This window comes from Thamnophis sirtalis, unplaced genomic scaffold (assembly GCF_051295495.1).
Source record: "Thamnophis sirtalis isolate CommonGarterSnake01/CBP01778 unplaced genomic scaffold, rThaSir2_p1.2 scaffold_15, whole genome shotgun sequence".
In the NCBI taxonomy this organism is placed as follows: Eukaryota; Metazoa; Chordata; class Lepidosauria; order Squamata; family Natricidae; genus Thamnophis; species Thamnophis sirtalis.
In genome coordinates, this window is record NW_028261395.1 from 38,568,748 (window position 1) to 38,592,476 (window position 23,729).

Here is a 23,729-nt window from a genome sequence, read left to right on the forward strand (position 1 = left end):
GGATTCCGGCAACACCTCACTTTCTTCTCCTTTCCTCCACACAGTGTCAAGGACAACTATCTCTTCCTGAAGGAAATTAACAGTTTGGTGAGCAAAGCCGGATGCAAGATTAGTGTTTGCTCTCGGTACATGAACCGTGGCGACCGATGGATGCAGGTTAGCACCAGTGGCTGTGGCCAGATGCACTTCTTGCACACAGGTGTGAATGTGCGCTGCATCAGGGATGGGATTCAGCCGGTTCGTACCGGTTCGAGCAAACAGGATGCTAATTTTGCATTTGGTTTGCCGAACTGGTAGTTGGAAGGACTGGCTGGCCACGCCCACCCTTCCCCTCCCAGGAGTCTCCTTGTGGTGAGCAAAGCCGGATGCCGGATTAGTGTTCATCATGCCAGGTAAATGCAGGGCCTGCGTGGAGGCTCTGGGAGGAACCCGGATGAGGCCGTTTTCGCCCTCCCGGAGGCTCAGGAAAAGGGTAAAAATCCCCCCCTCTGCTGTAGTGCAGGAGGCTGAGTAGGCCACGCCCACCCAGCAACCGGGCAGCTAAAATGTTTCAATCCCACCCCTGCACTGCATGTCTCCATAAAATTCTCCATAGATTGATAAACGTTGACGATACGCCATCCACTTGGCATCAACTCTTAGCGACCACATAAAATAGATTCTCTCCGTAATGATCTTCTCGATTGTTCTTCCCAAAGGCAGCCTTGTTTCTCAAACTTGGCACGCTTAAGAATGTGGACTTCGACTCCCGAAATCCCCTCGCTGGGCCTTTGATCTCCCCACACCTTACTTCTTCCCTTCAGATCCCATGTGCTTCAGCTGTAGAGAATCTTGCAACCTCCGTAGTCCTGATTCTCCTTCTCTTGCAGGACGAGATTGAATTTGGCTACATTCAGGCACCCCACAAGCAGTTCCCGGTGGTTTTGGACTCTCCGCGGGATGGAGGCCTGGAATATTTTGCCGTCAAAGAGATTTTGGTAAGTGCTTCGTTGTTGTTGGTTGCAAAGTGGTGTCCAATCCATCGCGACCCCAAGGACAACATTCCTCCAGGATTCCCTGTCCTCTATCATCCTCTGGAGTCCATTTAAGCTTAGGCCGACTGCTTCGGTGACTCCATCCAGCCACCTCCTTCTCTGCCGTCCCCTTCTTCTTTTGCCCTCCATCGTTCCCAGCATGAGGCTCTTCTCCAGGGAGTCCTTTTTCCTTCTCATTAGGTGGCCAAAGTACTTGAGTTTCCTCTTCAGGATCCGGCCTTCTAAAGAGCAGTCAGGGTTGATCTCCTCTAGGACTGACTGGTTGGATGGCCTTGCAGTCCAAGGGACTTAATGCAGGAGTCTTCTTCTCCAGCACCAGAGCTCAAAGGCCTCCATTCTTTGGCACTCAGCCTTCTTTATGGTCCAACTTTCACAGCCATCCATGGCAACTGGGGAAACCATTGCTACGGCTGTGCTTTCCTCTCTTAGTGATCTTGTCGTGGGAGCTGAGGCACTCCTCAGGGGCAAAGACATCTAAAAATATTATTCAAGGGAGTAAGCAGCAAAAGACCGATAGCAAACTGGCAGGAAAATCTGATATACATACATACATACATACATACATACATACATACATACATACATACAAAAAAAGCTTTCCGTTTTGCACTTAACTGGCAGGAAAATCTGATATATATATACACATACATACATACATACATACATACATACATACATACATACATACATACATACATTAAAAAAGCTTTCCGTTTTGCACTTTGATGGAGCCCTGTCTGGAAAAGATCTTGACAGACTTGAACAATGGGCCCCGTCTAACAAAATGAAATTCAGTGGTGAAAAAAGGAAGGTTTTACACTTAGGCAAGAAAAACCAAAGGTACAGGAGCCGAGGTGGCGCAGTGGTTAGAGTGCAGTACTGCAGGCCACTTCAGCTGACTGCTAGCTGCAGTTCGGCGGTTCAAATCTCACCGGCTCAAGGTTGACTCAGCCTTCCATCCTTCCAAGGTGGGTGAAATGAGGACCCAGACTGTGGGGGCGATATGCTGACTCTGTAAACCGCTTAGAGAGGGCTGAAAGCCCTATGAAGCGGTATATAAGTCTAACTGCTATTGCTATTGCTATAAGTACAGATTGGGTGAAACTTGGCTCAATAGCAGTAAGTAAGAATAATCTTGGAGGCCCAATGAACAATAACTTCAATATGAGTCAGCCATTGTGGCAGCTGCCAAAAAAAGCCAACACAGTTCTAGGCTGCATCAACAAAGGGATAGAATCAAGATCATGTGAAGTGTAAAATACCACTTTATCATGCCTTGGTAAGGCCATATATGGAACACTGCATCCCGTTTTGGTCACCATGGATATTGAGCTCTGGAAAGAGTGCAGAGAAGACCAAAGAGATTATTAGGGGGCTGGAAGCTAAAACATACTGTATGAAGAACGGTTGCAGGAATTAGGTATGTCTAGTCTAGGTGGCTCAGTGGCTAAGACGCTGAGCTTGTCGATCAGAAAGGTCGGCAGTTCAGCGGTTTGAATCCCTAGTGCCGCTTAATGGAGCGAGCTTCCGTTACTTGTCCCAGCTTCTGCCAACCTAGCAGTTCGAAATGCTTACGCGTAAAAATGCAAGTAGAAAAATAGAGACCACCTTTGGTGGGAAGGTAACAGCATTCCGTGCGCCTTTGGTGTTTAGTTATGACCACGGAGACATCTTCGGAGAGCGCTGGCTCTTCGGCTTTGAAACGGAGATGAGCACTGCCCCCTACAGTTGGGAACGACTAGCAGATATGTGCGAAGGGAACCTTTACCTTTTAGTCTAGTGAAAAGAAGGACTATGGGAGGTGTTGCGGCTCAGCAGGAGCCGTTGGAGCTGCAAACAGACTCTGACAGCCAGGGGCCCTATGAGTCGGCTCTGGAAGATGTGGGGGACCCTGGACAGGGTTCAAACTCTGAGCAGGAACCAGAGAGGCTGGTTGGCCACCAGGAGGCCCCTAAGGTGTGGAGCAGTGGTGAAAGCCAAAGGTAGTTGGTCCTGGACGCCAGGCAAAGGTGGGCAGATAAACGCTGAGAGTAACTACGCAGATACAGAAGATAATTGGACCCAGGTGGTTGTAATTAGGCTCCTCTCAAGAGAGTATATAAGGAGAGACTTTGGGAGGTGGCTGTTTGTAGGATTCAACTAATATACCAATGCTGGAGAAGCTCTCGTGTGTATTTCTTATCTTGGAAGTCTGGATTGCTGCCAAAGTCTTGTTGGTGTGTTTAATTTACTGTGAATAAATTGTCTAGCAGTAATCTTGTCTTGGAGTGCCTCGGCGTATGGAGGGAGGGGGTCAGAACAGGGAGGTATGATAGCAGTGTTCCAATATTTGAGAGGCTGCCACAAAGAAGAGGGGAGTCCGGTCAACCTATTTTCCAAAACATCAAAAGGCCAGGCAAGAAACAATGGTTGGAAACTAACGAACTAGAGAAGCAACCTGGAATTGAGGATAAATTTCCTGACAGTGAAAACTATTAATCAGGCTTAGCTTTAGAAGTTGTGGGTGGCTTTCAAAAGGAGACTTTGAAAGTTATAAACTTAGCCGAAATGGCAAAAATTTCAGCATATCTTAAAGAACATTCAAATGAGAGATATAAACGAGACTGGAAAAAATGGATTGATTATACACAAAGCAAATATGGGACTAAGAAACTCCAGATAGCCTATGCTTAAGATTAGCAATAACTTAAACTGTTTAAAGTTTGGGTAACAGTAAGAAGCTGAGTTCAATGTAGAGATCTTATTGACCTTTTTTTTTCCCCCTGCTTTGTTTTAAGACATTTTAGACTGTGTTTGCTAAAAAGTTATACCGTGTACGAGCTCTGGGAAGTCGGGGGGAGGGAAGGGAGCTGGGGTTCTAGGGGGAGGGGGGGAGGGGGGAAATATAATATGTGTTAGATCTTAAAGCACATGATTGCACTTGTATACTGTGGCTTTTCAATGTTAGTGTAAAAATAGGACAAGCTGAATATATTGGTAGACAATAGAGGTACACCGAAGGGAGGAGTAGAGTGAAAGAAGAAGGAGGGGTGGAGAGGGTGGGAGAGAGGATTGGAGGCAGGAGGAGAAGGTAGGGAGGGAATGTATTGGGAGAGAGGAGTGATAGAGGGGGAGGGGAAGTAGGATGTAGAGGGGTATGTTGGAAGGAAGAATGAAGGTTGGAGGGGGGGGTGAAAGAGGGTGTATGGTGGGTCAAAGTGGTATATTGGGATTGTATTGTGGGGGGTATTGTCTATAAAAGTGAGGGCTGTGTTTATTATTTAATGTTATATGCCCCGGTTATGCATAGTATACATGTGGATGTATGGAATGAAATGGAAATAAACGTATTTTCAACAAAAGGAGACTGGGCAGCCGTTTGTCCGAAATGGGATAAGGACTGCTCGAGCAGCGGGTTGGACTAGAAGACCTCCCAGGCTCCTTGACACTCTATTCTGTGGGCCAAAAACAGCCTGAAAACAGACAGAAAAATGACCTGAAAGTGGCCAAATAACTGGCCTGAAAACAACCTAAAAATGGCCTGAAAACAGCCCAAAAGTGGCCTATATTTTGGCTGTTCGTCAGCCGTCTTCAGGCTGTCTTCTGGCACTCCAACACCCGCGAAGACCAGCTGGCGACGGAGCACGTGCCCCCTGAGAGGGCTGTGCGTGCCACCTCCGGCCCGCGTACCACAGGTTTGCCACCTCAGTTCTAGCCTCCTCTTCAACCCTCGGGCACTTGCTTGCGTTAGGACTTTTCCCGACAGGCACAATGCAGCAGGCATGCCATCCTTAATGGACCTTCGGATTGCCGAGTGTTGTTTTCAAGGTCCCATGTCAATCCGTGGCGTCCAGAAGTGGAATGCATGAACTGGACACCCATATTTCGGGGATGGCGTATGCTACAGATGCCCTGCCAAGAATGGAAATGTTTTCTGGAGGGCCCAGACCTCCTCCGCCAAGGACTCCGTCAAGGACTCCTGTCCCCCCTGAGTTCCAAACCTATCGACCCCTCAAAAACTCTGTACGATCCCCAATAGGGACCCTGCAACGCTTCGGCACCCCTGAATTTGGGGGGTGGGGAGGGTAGCCTGTGAATTTAATCGGATCTCTTCCCATGTGGCGCCAGAACCTGGCTGTTTTCGAAGCGTAGCTGGTAACCGGAGCCGAGAGCGAGGCGCCGCCAGTGTGACCCGAAGAAGACGCTCCCTATCCATATATGGACTGATCATTCCTAAATGTAGGAAATCCATCATTTCTCCTGCCTTCCGATGAGGACGTGCAACCCTGAATTGGTCACGGAGGGAGAAATCGCATACCTCTCTCACTTTGCAAATAAAATCCAGGTTGGTTGACGGAGATCAACCGTGGGGGGAAAAAAATTCTACCTGTCTCCTGCCGTTTGTTTCGCCAAGGGAAACCAAGAAGCCGGAGTGCTTAAATATTAAATATCCCCATCTTTTGTTCAATCTTTCCTCTCCTTGGCCCCCTGACTTTGTGCCTTCTCATTTTCCGATGAGGGTACTTAGCAGACTGCTCTTTCTCACCACCGGCTGGATAAGTGCCTGTTCGTAGCCTCTTGAGAGGCACTTAACAGAAAACGAGACCAGGAAGAATTCATTTCTCTGTGGACACAGAGCAGAAGGAAAAGAATTTGGTAGCGATCAGGATTTCGCGCAGTTTTCTAGAGATATCTGGCCTTCTTTGGCTGTTTTTGCACCGCAAATTGTTGTCTTGGAGGAACATACAACATACAATAACAGACTTGGAAGGGGCCTTGGAGGTCTTCTAATCCAACCCCCTACTTGGGCAGGAAACTCTACACCACTTCAGAGAAATGGGTATCCAACATCTTAAAAACTTCTAGTGTTGGAGCATTCACAACTTCTGGAGGCAAGTTGTTCCACTGATTAATTGTTCTCACTGTCAGGAAATTTCTCCTTAGTTCTAAAATGCTTCTCTCCTTGATTAGAATATAGAATCACAGAGCTGGAAGGGACCTTGAAGGCCTTCTAGTCCAACCCCCTGCTTAGGCAGGAAACTCTACACCACTTCAGACATGTGGCTATCCAACATCTTCTTAAAAACTTTCCGTGTTGGAGCATTCACAACCTCTGGAGGCAAGTTGTTCCACTGATTAATTGTTCTCACTGTCAGGAGATTTCTCCGCAGTTCTAAGTTGCTTCTCTCCTTGATTAGTTTCCACCCATTACTTCTTGTCCTGCCCTCATTGTTTAGCAATAGCAGTAGACTTATATACCGCTTCATAGGCCTTTCAGGCCTCTCTAAGCGGTTTACAGAGAGTCAGCATATTGCCCCCAACAATCTGGGTCCTCATTTTACCCACCTCGGAAGGATGGAAGGCTGAGTCAACCCTGAGCCGGTGAGATTCGAACCGCTGACCTGCTGATCTAGCAGTAGCCTGCAGTGCTGCATTTAACCACTGCGCCACCTTGGCTCCTCATTATTCCTTGTCTGGCCTTCGGGTGCTTTGGAGAATAGTTTGACTCCCTCTTCTTTGTGGCAACCCCTGAGATATTGGAACGCTGCTATCATGTCTCCCCTAGTCCTTCCCTTCATTAAAGAAAATAGTAAAAGAAATTGTTGAGAGGCGTCTGGATTCGAATGTGGTGTTCCTTTGGCCGAGAACAGTGCAGTTATTTCCTTCCACTTTTTAAGCCACTGTCCTGGGGCATCCTGGGTGAGGCAGCATGCCGGCCAACTTGGGGATATCTGCCCCACGAGTAAAACATGCATTAAAACCATGTAGACACATTTGAGGCTTCTGTATAAGTGCCCGGAGGGATTGCCAAATGCCGCTTGCTAATCCCGGGGAATTTGCAAGAAAGCTGAAAAAGGAACAGGGCAGCCAAGTGGAGGGAAGGCGGGGTTTTCTTTCCACACCTCTTGAGAATTAATGGCCTTTTTAAAAACTTTAGCAGAAGCTAGCAGAAACCAAGGCTTGTAACTCAAGACTCTCTCCAGCTTCGGCCTCCCCACTTTCAGAGCCTGGCTGTGGGGAGGGGAAACAGGCAAGGGAAGGAGGGGGGGAATTTGCAAGGTTGTGAAAACGGTTGCGCAAGATTTTCTGAAGCTGTAGTGTCTCCTGGTGCCTGCCTTCCTTTCTCAAATGCTGATTCAGTTCTACAGAGGAATGATTGAGTCCGTCATCTGCACCTCCGTAACTGTCTGGTTTGGCTCTGCAACCCAACAAGACAGACACGGACTTCAGAGGAGAATCAGAACCGCAGAAAAAACAATGGCTACCAACCTGCTTTCCATTGAGGACCTGGGCACTGCACGAGTCAAAAAGAGGGCTGTGAAAATATCTACAGACGCCTCGCATCCTGGACAGAAATGGTTTCAACTCCTACTCTCAAAACGACACTATAGAGCACTGCACACCAGAACAATTAGACAGAAAGGCAGTTTTTCCCCCGAACGCCATTACTCTGCTAAACAAATAATTCCCTGTCAAACTATTCACTAAGGCTGCACTATTATTACTATTAGTCTTCTCATCGTTCCTCTCCCCCATCTCCTCCGACTTAGGACTGCAGGACTGTTAACTTTGTGGCTTGTATCCTTAGGATTTATTTTGATATTGTTTCCTGATTGCTTATTTGTACCCTTTGATTATCATTAAGTGTTGTATCTTATGATTCTTGATGAATGTATCTTGTTTTTTTAATTCACACTGAGACCTTACGAACCGAAAACAAATTCCTTGTGTGTCCAATCCCATTTGGTCTATTCCTATTCCTCCTATTTTTCTATTTGTATTCTTTCTATTTTTTTTTCTTATTCTGTTCTATTCTATTCCTATTCCTATTTCTCCTATTCTTTCTATTTCTATTCTTTCTATTTCTTATTCTATTGCTATTCTTTCTTTCTATTCTTTCTATTTCTATTCTATTCTATTATACTCCCTATTCTATTCTATCCCCTATTCCTATTCTATTTCTATTCTTTCTATTTCTTATTCTATTCCTATTCCTATTCTTTTTTCTATTCTTTCTATTTCTATTCTATTCCCTATTCTATTCTATCCCCTATTCCTATTCTATTTCTATTCTTTCTATTTCTTATTCTATTCCTATTCCTATTCTTTATTTCTATTCTTTCTATTTCTGTTCTATTCCCTATTCTATTCTATCCCCTATTCCTATTCTATTTCTATTCTTTCTATTTCTTTTTCTATTCTATTCCCTATTCTATTCCCTATTCTATTCTACTCTACTCTATTCCTATTCTATTCTATTCCCAATCCTATACATATCCCTTTCCTGTTCTATTTCTGTTCTATTCTACTCTACTCTATTCCTATTCTATTTCTATTCTTTCTATTTCTTATTCTATTCCCTATTCTATTCTATTTTACTCTACTCTATTCTATTACCTATCCCTTTCCAGTTATTTCTATTTCTGTTCTATTCTACTCTACTCTGTTCCTATTCTATTCTATTCCCTATTCTATCCTATCCCCATCCTTTTCCTGTTCTTTCTATTTCTAGTTCTATTGTATTCTATTCTATTCTATTATGTCTAGCCTACATTCTATTCTATTCTATTATTATTCTACTCTACTCTATTCTATTCTATTCTTATTCTTATTCTACTCTACTCTACTCTACTCTACTCTATTCAAAGAAGTCTGGCCACATGCACACAGGGGCACACATGTGTGTCCTTCTCTGTGCCAACCAGAGAAGTTTCTCCCTGCCTGGGCTCAGAGATGAAGATGTCGTCGGTGACCTCCTGCCAATCTCCCGGAGCCCATGGTTGGCACAGGATCCTGACAAGCATACCTGGCAGGACGGACTGCCCTTCCCTCTCGCCTGTCCCAGCGGCCCAGTCCGCTGGATGGAATTACAGCCGCGTGGCCTGGGCACAAGCCGTCTAATTTGCAGCAAAGCTGCCCTGGCAGGTTCTCCTGGATCCGAGCGGCGCTCCGTTTTCAAAGCCCTTTCTGTCCCTCTCTCTTCTTCTTCTTCTTCCTCCTCCTGCCTGCCTGCCCTGGAGTGAGATTCCTTTGGCTAGGAGGAAAGCCCCCCCCCCCAGCGGCTTCATCAGGACTAGTGGCTTGACGGCAGAGAGATTTACAGCCGGGATTCCACAGGGCTGATTGGCGGATAAGTTGGATAAGTGCCTTTGCCTTTCCTGGGAAGCGGGATTTCCTTGGCTCGGCTTGAATCCCCTGAAGTGTTTACGAAAACGGTCTCTGAACGGCAGAATGCGCAGAAGGATATTTCTGCGCATTTTGCTCTGGGGGAAGCTGTGGGGCTCCGTCTGCACACAGGAGGAGACCACAGCTCTGGAGGAACTTTTCCAATGTGACTTCCTTTCTTTCCTTTTCCCTTCCTTCCTTCCTTCTTCCATTCCCTCCTTTTTCCTTCCTCTCTTCCAACCACCAAAGTATTCGTCTCTCCTTTTCCTCCTTCCCTTTCTCTCTTCCTTCTCCTTCCTCCCTTCCTTTTCCTTCTTTCTTTCTTCCCTCCCCATCCCTTCCTCCCCATCCCTTCCTTTCCTTCCCTCCTTTTTCCTTCCTCCCTTCCAACTACCCAACTATTCTTCTCTCATCTCTCCCTTTCCTCCTTCCCTTTCTCTCTTCCTTTTCCTTCTTTCCTTCTTTCTTCCTTCCTTCCCTCCCTCCCCATCCCTTTCTCCCCATCCCTCCTTTTCCTTCCTTCCTTCTTTATTTCCTTCCTTTTTCCTTCCTCCCTTCCAACTACCCAACTATTATTCTCTCATCTCTCCCTTTCCTCCTTCCCTTTCCCTCTTCCTTCTCCTCCCTTCCTCCTTTTTCCTTCTTTCTTTCTTCCCTCCTTCCCCCATCCCTCCCTCCCTCCCTCCCTTTTCCTTCCTTCTTTCTTTCATTCCTTCCTCCCTTCCTTTTTCCTTCCTCCCTTCCATCCACCCAACTATTCTTCTCTCATCTCTCCCTTTCCTCCTTCCCTTTCCCTCTTCATTCTCCTCCCTTTTTCCTTCCTTCCTTCCTTTCTTTCCTTCCTCCCTCCCTCCCTTCCAACCACCCAAGTATTCTTCTCTCATCTCTCCCTTTCCTCCTTCCCTTTCTCTCTTCCTTCTCTTTCCTCCCTCCTTCCCTTCCTTCTTTCCTTCCTTCCTTCCCCATCCCTCCCTCCTTCCCTTCTCTTTCCTTCCTTCCTGGCAGTTCTCCAAATCAGATAAGATCTGTGACTGTAAATCCTTCTTTGCTGGATGCAAATGAGCAGAATTCACAGCAAATTAATAAAAAAGGGTTTTTGTCAGGACAAGGAGTTGGCTTTAGGCTCTTAGGAAGCCTCGGTCAGAACACCTCTGGTGGAGTTTCCCATTCCATTCTCACACTCATGTCCTTGGTTGTTCTGTTCTGGATTGGCATCTCTGCTTCCTGTCGTCCCTCCTCCCTACATTCCCTTCCTCCCCCCCCTCCCACATTTTACGGCAGGGTGCCAGCCGAAGGGAAGCATCCTGAAGTGTTTACGATGGCAGACCTGAGCCAGAGCTTGGATTCCTGTCCTCTTCAGGTAGACATCTGCCATGAAACTTCATCTCTTGCTTTCTCTCCCCAGGGCCCAGATTTTGGCTACGTGACACGGGAGCCTCTCTTTGAGATCGTCACCGGCCTGGACTCCTTTGGGAACTTGGAGGTCAGCCCCCCAGTCTCGGTCCATGGGAAGGAGTATCCTTTGGGCAGGATCCTCATTGGGAGCAGCTTCCCCACGTAAGCAGGAAAAGTTTGTGGAAACTGGGGAATGCAGCTTATTGATTTTTATGTGTATTATTTCGGCACGCTCAAAGTTTCCTTCCTTCTCTCATATCCTTCCTTCCTCTCTCCTTTTTCCTTCCTTCCTCCCAACCATTCTTCTCTCTTCTCTTCCTTTCTACCTCTCTCCTTCTTCCTTCCTTCCATCCATCCATCTATTCACTCATCTCTCCCTTTCTCCCTCTCTCCCTTTTTCCTTCCTTCCTCCCTCCCTCCCAACCATTCTTCTCTCTTCTCTTCCTTTCTACCTCTCTCCTTCTTCCTTCCTTCCATCCATCCATCTATTCACTCATCTCTCCCTTTCTCCCTCTCTCCCTTTTTCCTTCCTTCCTTCTTCCCTCCCAACCATTCGTCTCTCATCTCTCCCTTTCTACCTCTGTCCTTCTTCCTTCCTTTCATCCATCCATCTATTCTTCACTCATCTCTCCCTTTCTTTCTCCCTCCCTCCCTTTTTCCTTCCTTCCTTCCTTCCTCCCTCCCTCCCAACCATTCTTCTCTCTTCTCTTCCTTTCTACCTCTCTTCTTCCTCCTTCCTTCCATCCATCCATCTATTCTTCACTCATCTCTCCCTTTCTCCCTCCCTCCCTTTTTCCTTCCTTCTTTCCTCCTTCCCTCCCAACCATTCTTCTCTCATCTCTCCCTTTTTACCTTCTTCCCTCCCCTTTTCCTTCCTTCCTTCCTTCCTTCCTTTCTTCTTCCCTTCCTTCCTCTACCCCTCCCAACTATTCCTCTCTCATCGCTCCCTTTCTACCTTCTTCCCTCCCTTTTTCCTTCCTTCCTTCTTTCCTCCCTTCCTCCACCCCTCCCAACTATCCTTCTCATCCCTCCCTTTCTATCTTCCTTCCTTCCTTCCTTCCTTCCTTCCTTCCTTCCTTCCATCCAGCCATTCTTCTCTCATCTCTCTCTTTCTACCTCCCTCCCACCTTTTTTGTCAAGGTACTGAGGATTTAATAGCTGCCAGCTGATGAAAGGTTGTAAGCTGTAATCTGCAAGTTGATGTAATGTAATATAAGGCAGATGCAATAAGGCTGGTTCATTGCAGTTATGGTGTAACCCTTTTAGGATTCTGATGGGACAACAATTCTTTTCTCCTCCCTCCCTCCTTCATTCCTTCCTTCCTTCCAGCCATCCATTCTTCTGTCATCTCTCCTTTTCTACCTTCCATCCTTCCTCCTTTTTCCTCCCTTCCTTCTATCCATCCATCCATTCTTCTTTCATCTCTCCCTTTCTGCCTTCCTTCCTTCTAGCTCTGGGGGACGCCGAATGACCAAGGTGGTGCGCAACTTCCTCCAGGCCCAGCGGGTCCAGTCCCCAGTGGAGCTGTATTCAGACTGGCTGACCGTTGGCCACGTGGACGAGTTTGTGACCTTCGTTCCCGTCCCTGGCAAGAAGGCAAGAATGGCACAATTTTTCCTTTAAAATGTCTTCCTACATTCTCCCAGTTGGGGCAGCTTTATGGTGCCCTTCTCTGCTGGGCTTTGAAAGCGTGCCAGCACCCCTAGAGATTAGTAGTAGTAATAGTAGTAGTAGTAGTAGTAGTAGTAGTAGTAGTAGTAGTAGTTAGTAGTAGTAGTGATGGTGGTGGTGGTGGTGGTGGTGGTGGTGGTAATCATCATCTAACCAAAAGCTAACTTGGAACTGGTTGAGATCAGGAGTACTGAAAAAAGAAACAGAAGGCTTTATTTTGGCAGCTCAAGAACAAGCCTTAGCCACAAGGTACATGAAGGCCAAAATTCAGCATGTTACCACCAATAGTAAATAATTGACTGGACCCAGATGGAGTTGGACGATTTGGACAGAAAAACAAGGAAGCCTATGACAATGAATCATGCCCTGCACCCTAAAAGTGATGTTGACCGATTATATCTACCAAGAGCAGAAGGGGGTCGAGGATTCCTACAAGTAAAGCAAACTGTGGAATAAGAAAGACACAGCTTGAATGACTACATCCAGAAAAGTGAAGAACCAATGATTAAGGAAGTAAATAAAGGAGGCCTTTTGAAGACAACTAAGTCAAAAGCTGAATATAAGGAAGAAGTAATTGAGAAGCGAGCTGAAAATTGGAAAAAACAATGCTATGCATAGCCAATGCTTGAAAAGGCAAAGCTGACCAAAAGCTAACTTGGAACTGGTTAAGATCAGGAGCACTGAAAAAAGAAACAGAAGGCTTTATTGTAGCAGCTCAAGAACAAGCCTTAGCCGCAAATTGCATGAAGGCAAAAATTCAGCATGTTGCCACCAATAGCAAATGTCACCTCTGCAATGAGAAAGACGAGACAGTCAACCACTTGATCAGTGGGTGCAGCAAAATTTCACAAACTGACTACCTACAATGCCATGACTGCATTGCTAAAATCATTCCCTGGAAACTGTGCCAGAAGTTTAGATTTGAGTACAGCAAAAACCACTGGGAACATCAGGTTCAGAAGGTTTTAGAGAATGAGAAAGTCAAGATCTTGTGGGACTTCAGAATTCAGACTGACAGGCACTTGGCCCACAACACACCTGACGTAACAATAGTTGAAAAGAAAAAAGTTTGGTTCATTGACATTGCAATACCTGTAAATGCATGAATTGAAGATAAGCAGCAAGAAAAAAAATCATAAAATACCGGGACTTGCAAATTGAAGTTGAGCGACTGTGGAAAAAGAGGTTGTGTGTTGTCCTAATTGTAATTGGAGCCCTTGGAGCAATACCTAAAGGGCTATCTCGCTATTTGGAAATTTTAAATTTATCAAACTTGAACATTCTGATTCTACAAAAAAACCACCCTACTTGGAACAGCTTATATCCTCCGATGTTACTGTTACTGCATCTCTGTTCCTGGAGATGCCAGAGTTGAAGAAAAAGAACTAGAAAAATTAATGAAATATCGCAACCTGGCCATTGAAACTACATGGCTATGGAACAGTGATACCCACTGTCATCGGGGCACTTGGCACCATGTCCAAGAATTTTACAAAAAAACTTAAAGAAATTGCAGCTTCCTGCAATAACACCAACAGAATTGCAAAAAACTGTGCTACTAGGAACATCATATATTTTAAGAAGATACTTGGTTGATACCTAGGATGCTGGCAGCAACCCATATCAACCATTAGCACCAATCAATGGTATTTGTGATGCATTTTTGAATGCTCAGTTGGCTGAGTTTCATGTTTAATGAATAAAGTATAATAATAATAACAAATAATAATTTATTGATATCGCTGTACCAGGAGACACCAGAATCGAAGAAAAAGAACTAGAAAAAAATCATGAAATAACACGTCCTGGCCATCAAAATGGTTCACTGACAAAAGGGCGACCGACAAAAGCGCGCCTGACTAAACCGCGGTGACGAAACCGCGAGTTCTAAAGCGCTCCGATGAATGAGCGCTGAATCGCGGCGACAACAGCGCGGCGAAAGAAGCGTGCTGTAAACCTAAACCTAAACCTAAACCTAACCCTAAACCAGTGGTGGGTTTCAAAATTTTTTGGAACCTCTTCTGTAGGTGTGGCTTGCTTTCCGGGTCCACTGGTGGAACCTCTTCTAACCGGTTTGGTAGATTTGACGAACCGGTTCTACCGAATAGGTGCGAACTGGTAGGAACCCACCTCTGCCCTAAACGTAACTCTAACCCTAACCCTAACCCTAAACGTAACCCTAAACCTAACCCTAACCCTAACCCTAACCCTAACCCTAACCCTAACCCTAACCCTAACCCTAACCCTAACCCTAACCTTAAACCTAACCCTTACCTTAACTTAAATCGCCCTTCTGCCGACGCACTGTTGTAAATCGCCCTGTCGACGCGTTGTTGTCGGTGCGTTGATGACATCATGGTTTTAGCGACGCGGTTTTGTCGGCACGCTTTTGTCATGCGCGCTTTTGTCGGGTCACACATCAAAACTACGTGATTATGGATGAAACATGTGACAGTGATGCCCATTGTCATCGGGGCACTTGGCACCATGTCCAAGAATTTGACACAATACATCAAGAGATTGCCGCTTCCTGCAATAACACCAGCAGAACTGCAAAAAAAAAATTGCACTACTCGGAACATCATATATTTTAAGAAAATGCTTGGGTCTATGCCTAGAATGCTGGCAGCAGCCTGTATCAACCTTCAGGGCCAGCTAATAATATTTGTGATACATTTTAAAATGTTCAGTTGACTTTGAGTTTCATGTTTAATAAATAAAGTATATAATAATTTATTGAAATTGTCTGCCACGTTATGCCCAATGTCTTCCTTCTCCACCCACCCACCCCCCAGCAATTCCGGATGCTCATGGCCAGCCCCTCCGCCTGCTACAAGCTTTTCCGAGAGAAGCAGAAAGAAGGCCACGGGGAAGCCATCATGTTTAAAGGTGAGTGGCCTCCGGCATCCCCAGTTGCAAACTTTTGACAGCAGAAGTGGAGTGAACACTGGTGAGACCCACTTCCCTCCCCGAGAATGGGAGGAAGTCTCCAAGTGGGTCAGTAGCAGCGTAAATTGTGTGCCGGAGGGAGGATGAGCAAACTTTAGTAGTTTAGTTTAGTTTAGTTTAGTTTAGTTTAGTTTAGTTTAGTTTAGTTTAGTTTAGTTTAGTTTAGTTTAGTTTAGTTTAGTTTAGTTTAGTTTAGTTTAGTTTAGTTTAGTTTTTTAGTTTAGTTCATTGTCATTGCACCTCGCACAATGAAATTAAATGCCATCTTCAGTGTACATTCTAACTATAAAAATAAAAACACAAACACACATCCTTGCTATATCATTGAATTTGAAAACCCCGATATTGCATTCAAGTTTCCAAGTTTAATAAAATTTGTATGCCGCCCACTCCCATTGGGACTCTGGGCGGCTCACAACAAGACAAAGAAACATTTAAAATTTAAAAATAGAAAATACAACATTAAAATTCCACATCATCCATTCCATCTAAGCGGGGCTGGATATCAATCAACAGCCCCAGGCCTGCCGGAACAGCCAGGTCTTGACGGCTTTACAGAAGGCCGGGAGAGTGGTAAGGGTCCGGATCTCTGCGGGTAGATCGTTCCACAGGGCCGGGGCAGCAACAGATTGCACTACACCGTAGAATTCAATATGGTTCCTGCCCTGGGATAGAAACTGTTTTTCAACCTTGATTTTATTGTCCTGTACCGGCTGCCAGATGGTAATAGTTAAAAAAAAAAAGGGCGAGAGGGGGAATGGATCTTTAAGGATGTTTTGAACTTTCTTAAGGCAGAGGGAACTATAAAGCTCTTTCAAAGAGGGGAGAGGGGCAACCCATGATCCTCTGGGCAATGACGTTGACCCTCTGGAGCGCTAATCGGCAAACCATACACAGGTGCAGTAAGTTAAAATCAGAGGTGGGTTCCTACCAGTTCGCACCTATTCGATAGAACCAGTTCGTCAAATCTACTGAACCGGTTAGAAGAGGTCCCACCAGTGGACCCGGAAAGCAGGCCACGCCTACACAAGGGGTTCCAAAAAAATTTGAAACCCACCACTGGTTAAAATACTCTCTATGGTGCAGCGGTAGAAGGTAACCAGCCGTTTTTTGTTAATTTATCGTTTCCTGAGATGTCTCAGGGAGTATAATCTCTGCTGGGACCTTTTGACCAGGATTGCAGTGTGAGTTGCCCCAGGTGAGGTCCTCTTTTTATGACGACACCCAGAAACTTAAAACTGACCACTTGCTCCACTCAGTCTCCATTGATAAGCAAAGGCTGGGTGTCTGATCTATTCTTTCTGTAGTCCGCTATAAGCTCCTTGATCTCCTTGGTGTTAAGGACCAAGTTATGGTCTCCATACCATGAATGCAACCAGTCCATCCCATCCTTATCAGTGACCTTCTGCACAAACCATGCCATCTGCTGCAAACAGTTACAGACCTTGAAGACCAGATATCTGGAATAGGAAACAACATATCTGGAATAGGAAACGGTGGCATTTTGGCGCCCAGTTTTATCCTGGGCTTCTCTAAAGCAGATGTGCAGGATAGACAAGATTTTTCTTGCTGCGAGGGGGTTTAGCGGGCGGGGCTGCAATCCTAGCGGAGGCGGGTGGCACCGTCGGAGAGCTAGCGAGACCCGCTTGACGCCAGGCAGAGCAGCGCTCGGAACAGGTGGGAGGGGATCGCAGGCGGGTGACATTTTATTGCCCGACAGCTGGGCCTTCCGAGTGGGCCATTTCTCTTCATTTAAAAAGGAGCTGAAGGGGACGTAAATCACCACACTTCCCAATTCCCAAATGGAGGGGTGTCGTCTCCAACGGAGATTAGCTGTTAGGCCGGATGGATCCCTCGGCACAGCCTGGCTGGTGACTCTGCTTCATCGGCTCTGCCTTCCTGGCTGGAGGGGGGGGGCAAGTGGGATTTGAAGGGGACTGAAAGGTGGAGGGTTTTTCTCAAGCATCCCACCTTGTGCTCATCCACAGAAGGGAAACAACCCTTCACGTTTGCCTTCTCTCCCCACCCCCTTTTTCTTTCTCTCTCTGTCTCTGTCTCTCCCTCTCTTTTTTTCTGTCTTTTTCTGTCTTTGTCTCTCTCTCTTTCTCTGTCTCTCTCTCCCCCCCTCTCTATCTCTCTTTCTCTCTGGCTTTCTGTCTCTCTGTGTGTGTCCCTTTCTGTCTGTCTTTCTCTGTGTCTTTTTCTCTGCCTCTCTCTGTCTCTCCCCCCTTTTTTTCTCTGTCTCTTTTTCTGTCCCTCTGCCTCTGTCTCTTTCTCCTTCTCTCTGTCTTTCTTTCGTCTCTCCCTCTCTGTCTTTTTCTGTCTCTCTTCTTCCATCTTTCCGTCTTTTTCTATCTCTCTCTCCATCTTTTTCTGTCTCTCTCTCCCTCTGTCTCTTTCTGTCTTTTTCCATGTCTGTCTCCCTCCCTCCCTCCCTCTCTCTCTCTCCCTGTCTTTTTTTGTCTGTCTCTCTCCCTCTCCCTCTCCCTCTTTCTTTCTCTTTGTCTTTTTCTGGCTCTCCCTCCCTTTTTCTCTCTCTGTCTCTCTCTCCTCTCTCTGTCTTTTTCCCTGTCTCCCTCTCTCCCTCCCCGTCTCTTTCCCTCTGTCTGTTTCTCTGTCTGTCTTTTTCCCTGTCTGTCTCTGACTGTCTCACTCTCTCTCTCCTTCTCTTTTTCTCTGTCTCTCTACCTCTCCCTCTTTCTTTCTCTTTCTGTCTTTTTCTGTCTCTTTCTCCCTCTTTTTCTCTCCATCTCTCCATCTCTTTCTCTGTCTTTTCCCCTGTCTCTGTCTGTCTGTCTCTGTCTCTTTCTCTCTCTCTCCCTCTGTCTCTCTCCAGGATACTCAGGCACAGATACCAAACGCGTCACCATCAACAAGGTCCTTTCTAATGACATTATGGTGCAGGAGAATCAATACGTACAGGTGAGGCTTTACACCTTGTGTGTGTGTGTGTGTGTGTGTGTGTGTGTGTGTGTCTGGTCATCTTCTAACTTTAGTAGAAGGCTCAAAAGAGATTCAACAAAACCATGATCAGAACAAATAGATAACAGAGTTGGAAGAGATCTTGAAGGTCTTCTGGTCCAACCCCCCCCCCCCCCCTACACCACTTCAAATGATTATCTAACCTCTTCTTAAAGACTTCCAGTGTTGGGGCATTCACAACTTCTGGAGGCAATTTCTGTTCCACTGGTTAATTGTTCTTAACTGGCGGGAAATTTACCCCCAGTTCTAAATTGCTTCTTTCCTTGATTAGATTCCACCCATTGGTTCTTGTTCTGCCCTCAGGTGCTTTGGAGAATAGGTGGACCCGCCCTCTTCTTTGGGGCAGCCCCTCAAATATTGCAACACTGCTATCATGTCATCCCTTAACCCTTCAATGGTTTTCCATATATCTCAAGAAATTTGGGGAGCACAGAATATATTTTGAGGTCTAAAAATCTAGTGGGAATTTAAGTGTCTGTGTTCTAAGGATGTCTGCACGTTTCAAAGCTCTTCGGCTTTGAAACGGAGATGAGCACCGCCCCCTAGAGCTGGGAACAACTAGCACATATGTGCGAGGGGAACGTTTACCTTTAATGCTGGGTCCGGCCTCTGTTTTTCTCCCCCCTCCAGAGGTGCATTGACTGGAACCGCGATATCCTCAAGAAGGAACTGGGCCTGAGCGAGAAGGATATCATTGACCTGCCTGCCCTATTCAAGATAGACAAAGGAGGAAAAGCCATGGCTTATTTTCCCAACATGGTGAGCGTGGGGGGGGGGGGGGGCTGCTGGTGTCAAAGCCCCCAGTCCCAGCAACATCCTTGGAAACATCTGTTTTGGCCGGCCTTCCTATGCTCCCTCTTCACTTTTTAAAATTTGCAGAAGTTTTAAAGTTTACTCCTCGCAAAACGCCCTTTGCAGACTTCGGCACTTGAATTGACCTGTGTTTGCATTTGCCCCATGGATGGAGTGAGGAAAGCTCCCCCCCCCCAAAAAAAATCAGGAAGGGCAGCCTTTGATGATGCTGAAAGCGAGCTGGGGAAGTGGCTGCTGCTTTTCTGCCTCCTTACGTTGTGTGGGAGGGCAGATAATAGCAATAGGACTTAGACCAGGAGTCAGCAATCTGAGCCGCATATGGCTCTTTCATCTGCTGCGGCTCCCTGTTGCTCAAAATATGCGTCACAACCGCCAAGGTGCGAAACCTGCTGGCACGTGATTTATTGAGTTTTTCAACACCCAGTAAGCTAACCCTGGTTAAATGCAAGAAGAGTTTCAGAACAGAACAGAATGTTTAATTCAACTACATATATTAGTTTTGTGGCTGCGCGGGAAATAATCAGACACGGGAAGGGTTTTTGTGGCTCCCGGTGTTTTCTTATGTGTGGGAAAGGGGTCCAAATGGCTCTTTTGAGTGTTGCTGACCCCTGACTCAAGACTTATATACCGCTTTATAACCCTCTCCAAGGGATTAGAAAATCAGCCTATTCCCCCCAACAATCTGGATCCTCATTTTACAAAAGGGCGGAAGGCTGAGTCAACCTTGATCTGGTGAGGATCGAACTTTTGGCAATGGGCAGAATTAGCCTGCAATACTGCATCTAACCACTGCACCACCATGGCTCTTCGGGGCCATGTCCTCCATGTGCTTGCTTATCCCCTCTTCCCAGTCAGCTTCCGAAATACAAGGCCGTTTCTGCCCCCCAAATTTTCCTCCCCCCTTGAACGAGGCTTCCCCAAAAAGCACGAGGAAGAGTCCTGGTCCCGACAAAACCCTTTTTATTAAACAAATGTGAATTCCTCTCCTTCACATTCAGTGAAGGTCTGGCAAACGGTTTTTCAAAGGAGTAATTATGACCACAGACCTTATCTAGCTTGGAAAGCTGCCATGTAAACATTTTCCCAAATGAGGTGCTGTGCAATGAAAGACTGGGCACAGAGTCTCTGAGATTCAAGGACAGCTCTTCACACTCCGGAAACGAAGCTAATGACGGACCGAACAAATTGTTTCCTGCAAAAGCCCCCTCCCCTTTCACTCCTCTTTTATTCCCTATGGGAGGGGCCATTCACCATCCACCTGTGGCTTTACTCCCAAGTCGACCCTGATTTCTGAGCTGTTCTTGTCTTCTGCATATGCGCACACTGGGAACAGGCTCCAGCTGTTCCTCTGCCTCGCTGGCGTCTAACTCCAAAGGCAGCTGAGAATTGCCAGACAGCCTCGGCCCCGTCTCTGCCTCCGACACAAAGCCCTCATCAGAGCCTTTCCCAGACTCCAGGACTGGCCCATGTTCCTCCCCAACCTGCTCACTGTCCGAATCTTCTGCCAGCTCCATTGGCCACTGGCAGGCCACAACAGAACCCCTCACTTAGCACGGTGTTTTGCCTTTCATTCTTATCTTCCCAGGTGAACATGATCGTGCTTTCCAGGGATCTGGGCATCCCCAAACCGTTTGGGCCCATCATCGAAGGCGAGTGTTGCTTGGAGCAGAACGTCTCCTCCATGCTGGAGCCCCTGGGGCTGGCCTGCAGCTTCATCGACGACATCTCCTCCTACCACAAGCAACTGGGAGAAGTCCACTGCGGCACCAACGTCCAGCGGAAGCCGTTCGCCTTCCAGTGGTGGAAGGCGGTGCCCTGAAGGGGCGCCGCCGCTCACCGGGGAAGTCGAGAGCGGACGTCGGGTTTCAGACACACACTTTTTGACCCTCCCGGGCGCCTGGTTGACCTGCGTGAGCGGGAATCTGGGCGTCTTTACACACCCGCTTTGAGAAGCTGCGCGAGTCAGCAGGCGCCGCGTGGCGGGAGGAGGGGAGAAACTGTTTGTCTGAACACTGCAAGGAAGCATGTTGTGTTGATTGGACCCAGTGTCTAGGCACTTATACGGAGCGTTGCAGGGCCCAATCAGGTGTCCTGACTGCTGTGTGTATGGTGTGGGATTTCTTTGCCCTCCCTAAATTAATCTTCAGCATCCCCCCCTTCCTTCCTTCCCCTGATATGTAGCCAAGAAAAGGGCCCTTACGCAGGGGAGGGGTGCGTGTTACAGCTCTCGGCCTTGGTTGTGGGAGCCCACTTTGGAACAACAGGAATAAAAATGAGGCGACAACGGTTGTGGCGTGGCCCAGTGGTGAAATTCAATTTTTTTTCCTATCAGTTCTGTGGGTGTGGCTTGGTGGTCATATGACTGGGTGGGCGTGGCTTGGTGATCGTGTGACCGGGTTGGCATGGCTTATTGGTCATATGACCGGGTGGGCGTGGCTTGGTGATCGTGTGATCGTGTGGGCATGGCTTAGTGGTCATATGACTGGGTGGGCGTGGCTTAGTGATTGTGTGACCGGGTGGGTGTGGCTGCACAACTGACACACACAATGTAAAAGCAGCTGAACTTCACACAAAACGGCCCCTGCAACAAGCAGGAACCTCACAGAGAGCTCAAAAAACCAACTACCACACTTTACACAAAAATAACACAAAAGCTGCACAACTGACTCACACTCAACGTAAAAAGCAGCTGGACTTCACGCAAAAGGGCCCCCCTGCAACAATCACAATCAGGCAATCAGATGATTGTCGCAACGCTGATCGTTGAGAACTTTTTAAAAACTTTTCAAAGCATTTCTTACTACCACCCCTCCTACCATGCATTTCACCCCTGGCGTGGCCATAATTGCAGCGTGCGCGTGCGAGGATTTTGCAGAGTGTGGTCCTTTCTGAAGGGGGGGGGGGCGGGAGGATTTGCAACCGTGATTTCGTATTTTTATTATTCCTTGAACAAACATCTTTGGCCGCTACTATCAAGACTCTCTGTCCCCCTCCCCACAAGCAGACACAAATTCATGCACCGTTCACACAGCCAGAATAACAACTAGCCGGGGGGGGGGGGGATTTGAATGGTGGGGTTTGGGGTTGAAATGGAAAGCTTTACAGCTTGGATTGGAAGGGCACACCATTGTTTCTGGAGAGATGGCTTCTGGTGTTGGAAAGAGCCCAAGGGCATCGGGAGGGAGTGAGAGAGAGACCAAAAACAAGAACGCTTTCAGCAGAGGGGAAAATCTGTAGTCACTCCCCCACCAAATCCCCTAAACTTGATTAATTTAGGATAGAATAACAGAGTTGGAAGGGACCCTGGGGATCTTCTAGTCCAACCCTCTGCTTAGGCAGGAAACCCTACACCACTTCAGACAAATGGTTATTCAACATCATCTTAAAACTTCCAGTGTTGGAGCATTCAGAACTTCTGCAGGCAAGTTGTTCCACTGATTGTTCTCACTGTCAGGAAATTTCTCCTTGGTTCTAGGTTGCTTCTCTCCTTGATTAGTTTCCACCCATTGCTTCTTGTCCTGCCCTCAGGTGCTTTGGAGAATAGCTTGATTCCCTCTTCTGTGGCAGCCCCTGAAATATTGGAAGACTGTTATCATGTCTCCCCTAGTCCTCCTTTTCATTAGACATACCCAGTTCCTGTAACCGTTCTTTATATGCTTTAGCCTCCAGTCCCCTAATCCTCTTTGTTGCTCTTCTCTGCACTCTTTCTAGAGTCTCCACATCTTTTCTACATCGTGGCGACCAAAACTGGATGCCGTATTCCAAGTGTGGCCTTACCAAGGCCTTATAAAGTGGTATCAACACTTCACATGATCTTGATTCTGTTTCTGCAGCCTAGAACTGGGTTGGCTTTTTTGGCAGCTGCTGCACACAGTTGGCTCATATTTAAATGGTTGTCCACTAGGAATCCAAGATCCCTCTCACAGTTACTACTCTTTAATGTTCAGTCACTATTTAATGGGGGGGGGGGGTTGTGGCTCTCTTATGCTGCACCAATCTGTCCCATTTGAGGTTTAGTGCAATTGTAGAAAATGAGATGATTTAATCACCGAGTCTTGTGTGAATTCAGCCAACACTGCGACTTTGAACAAAAAAGGGCGTTGCTAGATAAAATCGGAGACATCACCCTGCCAACAAAAGTGGGCATAGTCAAGGTGATGGTTTCCCCAGTTGCAACGGATGGCTGTGAAGGTTGGACCATAAGGAAGGCTGAGTGCCAAAGAACGGAGGCCTTTGAACTCTGGTGCTGGAGAAGAAGACTCCTGCATTGAGTCCCTTGGACTGCAAGGCCATCCAACCGGCCAGTCCTAGAGGAGATCATCCCTGACTGCTCTTTAGAAGGCCAGATCCTGAAGAGGAAACTCAAATTCTTTGGCCACCTAATGAGAAGGAAGAAGGACTCCCTGGAGAAGAGCCTCATGCTGGGAAGGATGGAGGGCAAAAGAAGAAGGGGACAACAGAGGAGGAGGTGGCTGGATGGAGTCACTGAAGCAGCAGGCGTGAGCTTCAATGGACTCCAGAGGATGGTAGAGGACAGGAAGGCCTGGAGGAACGTGGTCCAAGGGGTTGTGATGGGTTGGACACAACTTCGCAACAACAAATAATCCCAGGTGGAATTTCCTTTTGTTCCAACAGCCAACATCTCAGCCAGAGATGTTAATTAAGGCACCCCAGTGCCTTAATTTTGGGGCGCCAGGCAAACAGAACAAAAAGGGGCCGAAGTGCAGCACGGAGACGGAG

The 23,729-nt window shown here is 46.9% G+C and overlaps 1 protein-coding gene across 1 annotated transcript in view; it reads left to right on the forward strand.

The window, feature by feature from the left end:
- Positions 1–21,278, forward strand: part of PADI2 (peptidyl arginine deiminase 2) — a 44,924-nt gene extending 23,646 nt beyond the window's left edge. Inside the window, exons 9-16 of the mRNA XM_087701958.1 lie at positions 45–156; positions 870–977; positions 10,585–10,736; positions 12,026–12,170; positions 15,041–15,134; positions 18,031–18,116; positions 18,807–18,935; positions 20,575–21,278. Coding sequence (XP_087558084.1) covers positions 45–156; positions 870–977; positions 10,585–10,736; positions 12,026–12,170; positions 15,041–15,134; positions 18,031–18,116; positions 18,807–18,935; positions 20,575–20,808 — 1,060 coding nt within the window. The 3' untranslated portion in view covers positions 20,809–21,278. The remainder of the gene's footprint in view (positions 1–44; positions 157–869; positions 978–10,584; positions 10,737–12,025; positions 12,171–15,040; positions 15,135–18,030; positions 18,117–18,806; positions 18,936–20,574) is intronic.
- The last annotated feature ends 2,451 nt before the right edge of the window (positions 21,279–23,729 follow it).